Source organism: Culicoides brevitarsis, chromosome 2 (assembly GCF_036172545.1).
Source record: "Culicoides brevitarsis isolate CSIRO-B50_1 chromosome 2, AGI_CSIRO_Cbre_v1, whole genome shotgun sequence".
NCBI lineage: Eukaryota > Metazoa > Arthropoda > Insecta > Diptera > Ceratopogonidae > Culicoides > Culicoides brevitarsis.
The window spans coordinates 32,971,329-32,980,230 of NC_087086.1; the positions used below are offsets into that span (position 1 = coordinate 32,971,329).

At 27.4% G+C, this 8,902-nt stretch overlaps 2 protein-coding genes across 2 annotated transcripts; both read right to left on the reverse strand.

The window, feature by feature from the left end:
* Window positions 1-4,895: 4,895 nt before the first annotated feature.
* LOC134828984 (uncharacterized) lies at window positions 4,896-5,884 on the reverse strand. The gene is made up of 2 exons (XM_063841977.1): window positions 5,800-5,884; window positions 4,896-5,737 (listed from the first exon to the last, which is right to left on the reverse strand). Exons 1-2 carry the CDS (start codon window positions 5,816-5,818, stop codon window positions 4,896-4,898), a joined length of 861 nt encoding a protein of 286 aa, XP_063698047.1. The 5' UTR covers window positions 5,819-5,884.
* A 1,502-nt stretch (window positions 5,885-7,386) lies between these two features.
* LOC134831390 (glutamate receptor 3-like) lies at window positions 7,387-8,902 on the reverse strand. Its single transcript, XM_063845110.1, has 2 exons — window positions 8,756-8,902; window positions 7,387-8,155 (listed from the first exon to the last, which is right to left on the reverse strand). The coding sequence occupies exons 1-2, from the start codon at window positions 8,875-8,877 to the stop codon at window positions 7,447-7,449; spliced, it is 831 nt and encodes a 276-aa protein (XP_063701180.1). The 5' UTR covers window positions 8,878-8,902; the 3' UTR covers window positions 7,387-7,446.

An 8,902-nucleotide genomic window follows, 5' to 3' on the forward strand; every position in this document is an offset into this window, starting at 1 on the left:
TTGTGCGCTAATTTTATTAAATTTTGAGGTTATTTTCTTTTATTCTCGTTTAAAATTGTAAAATTCTTTCTTCAGTAATTTTGCAGCTTTAAAAGTTTTTTGAAACTGCTTCTTAAATTTATTTAAAAATGAAGTTAATCTTAATTTGGAGCTAAAATTAAGAATTTTGAGCAATTTTTGGTAACACACGATCGATGGCGTGATTATTTTGTGAGGTTATTGTTTTGATTGGAACTGTCATTTGTCAATTCAAAAAAATGACATAACGAAAAAAAATTAACCGTCTGTTTTAAAATTTGAAATTTGTATTTACTAAAAATAATTCTTAACTAAAGATTTTAACTAAATTTGACTTGTTTTGAAAACTTTATTTTGTTTTCAAAACTGTGTCAAAGCCATTTTGTCAAATCTTGCTCCAAATGGATAAAAATTTGTCAGAAGGCTCTAATTTATCATTTTTAATCATTTTATAACTCAAAACTGCTAAAAAATTGAAACTGAAAAATTTTTTTTTCTTTGACACAGTTTTGATTTGAAAACTAAATCAAGAGCAAAAAAACTGTGTCAAAAACTGTGTCAAAGCAATTTTTGTCAAATTTTGCTCCAAACGGATAAAAATTTGTCAGAGGGCTCTAATTTATCATTTTTAATCATTTTATAACTCAAAACTGCTAAAAAATTGAAACTGAAAAAATTTTTTTTCTTTGACACAGTTTTGATTTGAAAACTAAATCAAGAGCAAAAAAACTGTGTCAAAAACTGTGTCAAAGCAATTTTTGTCAAATTTTGCTCCAAACGGATAAAAATTTGTCAGAGGGCTCTAATTTATCATTTTTAATCATTTTATAACTCAAAACTGCTAAAAAATTGAAACTGAAAAAAAAATTTTTCTTTGACATAGTTTTGATTTGAAAACTAAATCAAGAGCAAAAAAACTGTGTCAAAAACTGTGTCAAAGCAATTTTTGTCAAATTTTGCTCCAAATGGATAAAAATTTGTCAGAGGGCTCTAATTTATCATTTTTAATCATTTTATAACTCAAAACTGCCAAAAAATTGAAACTGAAAAAAATTTTTTTCTTTGACATAGTTTTGATTTGAAAACTAAATCAAGAGCAAAAAAACTGTGTCAAAAACTGTGTCAAAGCAATTTTTGTCAAATTTTGCTCCAAACGGATAAAAATTTGTCAGAGGGCTCTAATTTATCATTTTTAATCATTTTATAACTCAAAACTGCAAAGAAATTGAAACTGAAAAATTTTTTTTTCTTTGACATAGTTTTGATTTGAAAACTAAATCAAGAGCAAAAAAACTGTGTCAAAAACTGTGTCAAAGCAATTTTTGTCAAATTTTGCTCCAAACGGATAAAAATTTGTCAGAGGGCTCTAATGTATCATTTTTAATCATTTTATAACTCAAAACTGCCAAAAAATTGAAACTGAAAAAAATTTTTTTCTTTGACATAGTTTTGATTTGAAAACTAAATCAAGAGCAAAAAAACTGTGTCAAAAACTGTGTCAAAGCAATTTTTGTCAAATCTTGCTCCAAATGGATAAAAATTTGTCAGAGGGCTCTAATTTATCATTTTTAATCATTTTATAACTCAAAACTGCCAAAAAATTGAAACTGAAAAAAAAAATTTTCTTTGACATAGTTTTGATTTGAAAACTAAATCAAGAGCAAAAAAACTGTGTCAAAAACTGTGTCAAAGCAATTTTTGTCAAATCTTGCTCCAAATGGATAAAAATTTGTCAGAGGGCTCTAATTTATCATTTTTAATCATTTTATAACTCAAAACTGCCAAAAAATTGAAACTGAAAAAAAAAATTTTTTTCTTTGACATAGTTTTGATTTGAAAACTAAATCAAGAGCAAAAAAACTGTGTCAAAAACTGTGTCAAAGCAATTTTTGTCAAATCTTGCTCCAAATGGATAAAAATTTGTCAGAGGGCTCTAATTTATCATTTTTAATCATTTTATAACTCAAAACTGCCAAAAAATTGAAACTGAAAAAAAAAATTTTCTTTGACATAGTTTTGTATTAAAAACTAAATCAAGAGCAAAAAAACTGTGTCAAAAACTGTGTCAAGAACTGTGTCAAAGCAATTTTTGTCAAATCTTGCTCCAAATGGATAAAAATTTGTCAGAGGGCTCTAATTTATCATTTTTAATCATTTTATAACTCAAAACTGCCAAAAAATTGAAACTGAAAAAAAAAATTTTCTTTGACATAGTTTTGTTTTAAAAACTAAATCAAGAGCAAAAAAACTGTGTCAAGAACTGTGTCAAAGCCATTATTGTCAAATCTTGCTCCAAATGGATAAAAATTTGTCAAAGAACTCTAATTTATCATTTTTAATCATTTTATAACTCAAAACTGCCAAAAAATTGAAACTGAAAAAAAAAAATTTTCTTTGACATAGTTTTGTTTTAAAAACTAAATCAAGAGCAAAAAAACTGTGTCAAAAACTGTGTCAAAGCCATTTTTTCAAATCTTGCTCCAAATGGATAAAAATTTGTCAGAGGGCTCTAATTTATCATTTTTAATCATTTTATAACTCAAAACTGCAAAGAAATTGAAACTGAAAATTTTTTTTTCTTTGACATAGTTTTGATTTGAAAATTAAATCAAGAGCAAATTTCTCAAAAAAAAAAAACTCAAACTTTTTTTGCCAACATCTTCAATTTATTTGAAATCTAATCCAAATTTTTATTAGATTCACTTTCAAATCTTTCTTTTCTTTAAGCAGGGACTGTGAAACGTGGATTAATTGCGCGCTCATAACGATCTGAATCCTCAATTGTTTCGTCTTGTTTTGGCATGAGAGCAGCAACTGGATTAAATTGCTGAATTTGATTTGGAATTTGCGAAGCGATGTTATTGAATTGTGACCACCAATTCATAAACTGATCAATTCCGGGAATTGGAAGAGGATTTGCCGTAGTTGGAGCTGCTGTTGTTGGAGCAGCTGTGGTTGGAGCTTCAGTTGGTTTTTCTGTTGTTTCGTCAGTTTCATCACCGAAAACGGCTCCGACGAACAAAATAACTGAAAGAACGATGAAAATTTTCATTTTTTTTTTTTGAAGTTACTGAAAAAGGTTCAAAAGTTGAATGATATTTGACTTACCGAAAAATTCCCTTTTTATACGAAAAATTTTAAAAATTTGCATTTAAATTTATTAGTCTGACACTTGAACGATAAAAAAAAATTTGGTCGGTCATAAAATGATAAATTTATGGAAACATTGTTCGCGAGGGAAAGACAAGAAAAGGTCATGCGAGTTCAAAGAAAAACTTGCAATAAATGTCGCGTTGCGCTAATTGCATGCTTAATTACCTTCACTCAAGCGCATCTCACAACTGACCTTATTAATTATCGCGATCGGTTCTAATCAAGCTGAGATTTCAAGCAGGAAAGGAGATGCAATAAAATGCAATCAAAAATCAGTCTTTCGCGCAGAAATGAAGGCCGCAGTTGCATTTTTTCTCGTTCTGGTTTACTTTTTTAGCTTTTCAGGTAAATTCAAATAATTTTTCTTAATTTTTTTTAAATATTTTTTTCGCAGTTTCTCAAGTCCCTCAGGAGCATTTGTGTGAAGAAGCTGGAAAAACGTGGGTTCCGATGACAGCTTGTGCCAATCGTTGCAAGAAAAATCCCATCAATATTAATAGTTTGGCTTTTTGTACATTTGAAAAGTGTTTTTGTTGGAAGAAATTTCTCGTGCCAGGCATAAATGATCCAAACAAGAAGAAAAGAAATCATGGCACGAAATGGAAAAAGGAGAATTTTACATTGTTGCTTACGGGAATACTTTTTTCGTATGGATTTGCTCGTATTTCGATCGAAATGTGTTAAAAAATTCATAAAGTTGTACTAAAAGTTGTTCTAAAAATTAAAATTTGAGTCGAAGCTTGTTCTAAAAGACAAAATTTGTACTAAAAGTTGTTCTAAAAATTAAAATTTGAGTCGAAGCTTGTTCTAAAAGACAAAATTTGTACTAAAAGTTGTTCTAAAAATTAAAATTTGAGTCGAAGCTTGTTCTAAAAAACAAAATTTGTACTAAAAGTTGTTCTAAAAGTCAAAATTTGAGTCGAAGCTTGTTCTAAAAGACAAAATTTGTACTAAAAGTTGTTCTAAAAATTAAAATTTGAGTCGAAGCTTGTTCTAAAAGACAAAATTTGTACTAAAAGTTGTTCTAAAAATTAAAATTTGTGCTAAAAGTTTTTCTAAAAATTAAAATTTGAGTCGAAGCTTGTTTTAAAAGACAAAATTTGTACTGAAAATTAAAAAATTTGAGTCAAAGCTTGTTCTAAAAGACAAAATTTGTACTAAAAGTTGTTCTAAAAATTGAAATTTGAGTCGAAGCTTGTTCTAAAAAACAAAATTTGTACTAAAAGTTGTTCTAAAAATTAAAATTTTAGTCAAAACTTGTTTTAAAAGACGAAATGTGTACTAAAAGTTGTTCTAAAAGTTAAAATTTGAGTCGAAGCTTGTTTTAAAAGACAAAATTTGTACTAAAAATTAAAAAATTTGAGTCGAAGCTTGTTCTAAAAGACAAAATTTGTACTAAAAGTTGTTCTAAAAATTAAAATTTGAGTCGAAGCTTGTTCTAAAAAACAAAATTTGTACTAAAAATTAAAAAATTTGAGTCAAAGCTTGTTCCAAAAGACAAAATTTGTACTAAAAGTTGTTCTAAAAATTAAAATTTGAGTCGAAGCTTGTTCTAAAAGACAAAATTTGTACTAAAAGTTGTTCTAAAAGACAAAATTTGTACTAAAAGTTGTTCTAAAAGTTAAATTTTTTTTTCTAAATTTGTTTTAAGACTCAAAATCTAAATTATTTTCGTTAAAAAATTTTATTTTATTCATAAAAAAATTATTAAAATATTAAAAAGCTCATAAAGTTATGACTCGATTAATGGTAAGTCTGTTCGCATGAACAGTTTGACGACTTTTCACATTTTCACGAAACTCCACAAGTTGCTCCAATCGACTGTAACTATCGGATTCCTTAACGTATTCCGTTCCATTGAGTTGCAACCAATGAAATTGTCGATTTCTGCTCGAACGAAACTTGAATTCTACGTTGACATCATGAATGCTCGGTTTTTGCTTGGGAAACTTCTCCCGCAAACACGTATCCATCAACAATCTTTTTCGCAAAATTCTTCCTTCTCCGATTTGCGTGACGTTATTCAAAACGTTGCAACTTCCAAAAATCGTGTCTTCAGGCGAAATGAAGACATAATCAAATTCCTTGTCAGCAATTCGTTTCTCATTGATGAATTTCCAGTCAAATTGAATCACGGAAGCGAAAGTTTTCTTGTATTTCGCAGACAAGTCGCTATCATCGGGATCTGTGGAAATTTCGTGCACCAAACCACTTGAATGAAACAAAATCCTGAAAGGCAGATGAATTCCCTCGATGACGACGGGGAAATTTTTGTTGCGATGATAGGCGTCTTCGTGATCGTAACTCGTTTCCGTGAAAAAGGCAAAAATCGAGTTAATGTTGTCCGGATCTTGACGCAAGTGAACTGTCGAACGGAAATTTATGCGGCGCGAAACGACGTCAGTGAAATTCGAGATGCGATAGTAGTCGAAGTGATAAGAGTAGACGCTGTCCCAGTTGTCGGGAATTGCCATGGGAACTCTATTTTCGCGTGGATTGTAATCTGGCTCTTGTGTGTAAAAATCGAACGGAAATCCGTTGATGAGGGTGACGATCGCAAGGAGACCTAAAAAAATATTTTTTTTTTAAATTAAGAGAAAAAAATGGGAAAAATAAGAAAAAAATTACCAAAGATCGTTCTCAACATTTTAAAGGCGATCGTTGTTTTTTCCACTTTTAATTGATGACACTGCTCGTAATGAACTAACAAACAACTAACGACGAACGGGAGTAGAGGCGATTTTAATTTTTGAATATATGAATTAAAACGAGAATCTAATGAGAACTTTCAATGAGAAGAAATTTTTATGGAGGATTCTGAAGGATTTTCATGAAAATGTAAGCTTTAATTTTTTTTTTAGAATTTTTAATTAATTATTCTAAAAAAAATTCAAAGAGTTTATGAGATTTCAGAAATTTTTCGTTTCAAAGTGTTTCAATAGAAAATTTAAGAAATTATCACGCAATTTTTTTATCAGCTTTGGTTTAAAATACAAGATCTACTTACTTTTTTATAAGAAAAAATAATTTTAAAAAATTTTTACAGTTAAAAATTTGACAGCTGTCAAAATTTTTGAAAAAATCTCAATTTTTAATTTTTTCAAGCTGTCAACTTGTAATTTTGATACAAAAGTTAATTAAAAATAATTAATTTTATTTTTTTTACTGTCAAAAATTTTAAATTAAATTAAATTAAAGTTTTCAAAATTTTTAAATGTCAAATTTAAAAAAAAATAATTTTGAAGAGAAAATATTTTTAGTTATTTAACATAAAAAAAAAATTGTTAAATTACATTAAGGTAACTGTTAAAAATTATTTTTTGTCGCAAAAATATTTTAACTGTCAAAATATTCAAACTGACAGAACACAAAATTTTCATTAAGGTTTTTTGAAAATTAATAAAATTCTTTTAAAATTGATAAAAAAATAAAATTCTTTTAAAATTGATAAAAAATGTTAGAAAATTATTTTTAATATTATTTTTTTTTTAGAAAGAAAAATATTTATTTTAAAAAAGAATTTTTATAAAGAAAAATTTTCAACTGTCAGAATGATAGTTTGACACTACAGTTGAGCTTTTAGTCTAGTTTTTTTGTGAATTTATTAAAAAAAATTTTTTTACTAAAATATGAGCTCAAAATTGATCAAAAATTTCAAAAAATTTTAAATTTCTTCAAAATATTTTTTTTTTATTTTTTTTTTTTGAATTAGATTTGAAGTTTTTGCATAAAAATTATTTAAATTTAATTTTTTTTTTAATTAATTTTTTTTTCATAATTTATTTTTTCTTTAAATTTGATCGAAATTGAAAAGAAATTATAGAATGTTAAAATTGCAAAAAATCAACAAAAAATTCAAAAAAAAAAAAAAAAATCAACCTCACATCGCAGCGAATCCTTTCAACCATCCATAAATCATCTTTCACTGATAACATTTATTTGTTATTTCTTCCGTTTCTCTCTGTATGCAGCATTAACTTGATGCCGACAACGACGACAAACGACGCATTTCATCACACTTCTAATTAACACAATGCTCGAACATTGGGAGACATTCAATTAAAATGTGATTAAATCCGCCTTCGCAAGTTTTTAATTTTGTTTTCTGTCTCTTTACAGCAAAAGAAAGATCGTCGCGTGACTGAATCATCAAATTTTCGTAAACAAAAATTATCTTTTTCTTTTTTTGGATTACATAAAAAAAACTTCAAAAGGTTAAAAGTTCAAATTATTTTTTTTGTCATTATCTCGAACGTGAAAAAAATAAAAAAAATTTCAACTCAAATTCCATTTTTTAGCCAACGAATCGAGCACGCCGTTCTCGCGCAGTTCAAAGATGACAGAATCAAAAGTATCCCGATCCCGCGAGCCTTTCGGAAAGACAACTCCAAATTGACGAGGCCAAAAAGTGTCGCCGACAAGAAGCAATTCCGGATATTTGTGTTTTTTCAGGACGTGGTAAGCAACTGCTTCGCCAATGAACGCGTATTTGCCCTCACTTTCCATGACGCGATCGACGCCTGCCATCACTGTGGGCACCAAAACGTCGGGATTTGCAGCGAAATAAGCCGCCATTCGTTCAAAAGTCTCATTTCGACTCTTTTTGATGAATTCGTAGGTCGAACCGTGGTTAACGACGCCATATTTGACTTCCGATTGATTCACGAGTTCGTCCAAATTGTTGAAAGGCAATGCTTGACGAGTTACTTGATGATAAAGGATACCGATGCCGGTTACGAGAAAAGGTGAGGTAAAGTCAGTGGCTTGACGACGTTTCACGGTTTCCGTTAAATCAGCAACAATCATGTCAGCATTGCCGCTTGTGAGAACGCCCATCATTCCGGTCCATTTGTGCGTTTTTGGGTTCAAACTGCCGTAAAGATTGTCGTCGGCGAAGACAAATTCGTACGTGAAATGAAGATGTTTCACGAGTTCATCGAGGAAATCGACTACGAAGCCTTTGTAGCCTGAAGGATGATCGGTACTGAAGAAAAAAATTTTTTTATTAAATTAATTTTTAATTTTTAATTAATTAAATAATAATTTAATTAATTAAAAATTAAATTAAATAATTTAATTTTAATTAATTAAAATTTAAAATAATTAATTAAATTTTTAAAAAATTAATTTAAAATTAATTTATATTAAATATTTAATTTTTAAATTAATTTAAAAATTTTGAATTAATTAAAAAAAAATACAAATTTTATTTTTTAATTAAATTTTTAATTTAAATTTTATTTAAAGTAATTTAGTTAATTTTTTTTTTAATTATTTATATTTAAATTAATTACTTTAATTTTTTCAAATTATTAATTAATTAATTTAATTACAATTTAATTTAATTTAAATTCAATTTAAATAAATTTTTATTATTCTATTTTTTTTTGATATTGAAATTATGAAATTACCTATTTCATATTTCTTTTTTAATTTAAAATTTAATTTTAATTGATTTTCATTTTCAATTGAGTTATTTTAATTATTCTTAAATTAAATTTTAATTAATTTTTAAATTAAATTTTTATTTATTTATTTTTTATAAATTTATTTATTTTTTTTTAAATAAAAACTTTGAACTTACTCTTCTTCTAGAAAGGCACTTATCAAATGAGACGCAACTTTGTAATGTTTTTTGGCATGTGAAGTCTCAAAAACAGCAAAAAACGCAAGAGACAAGATCAAAATTGACCTTAGACGTCCCATTTTGCAAAGAAAAGATGCTAAATGT

Bases quoted from the DNA above. Each gene is read 5' to 3' on its own strand.
- LOC134831390 (XM_063845110.1), bottom strand. From the start codon at position 8,877: ATGGGACGTCTAAGGTCAATTTTGATCTTGTCTCTTGCGTTTTTTGCT. The intron at 8,156-8,755 runs GTAAGTTCAAAG...TTTTTTCTTCAG, and splicing joins AGTGCCTTTCTAGAAGAAGA to TACCGATCATCCTTCAGGCT.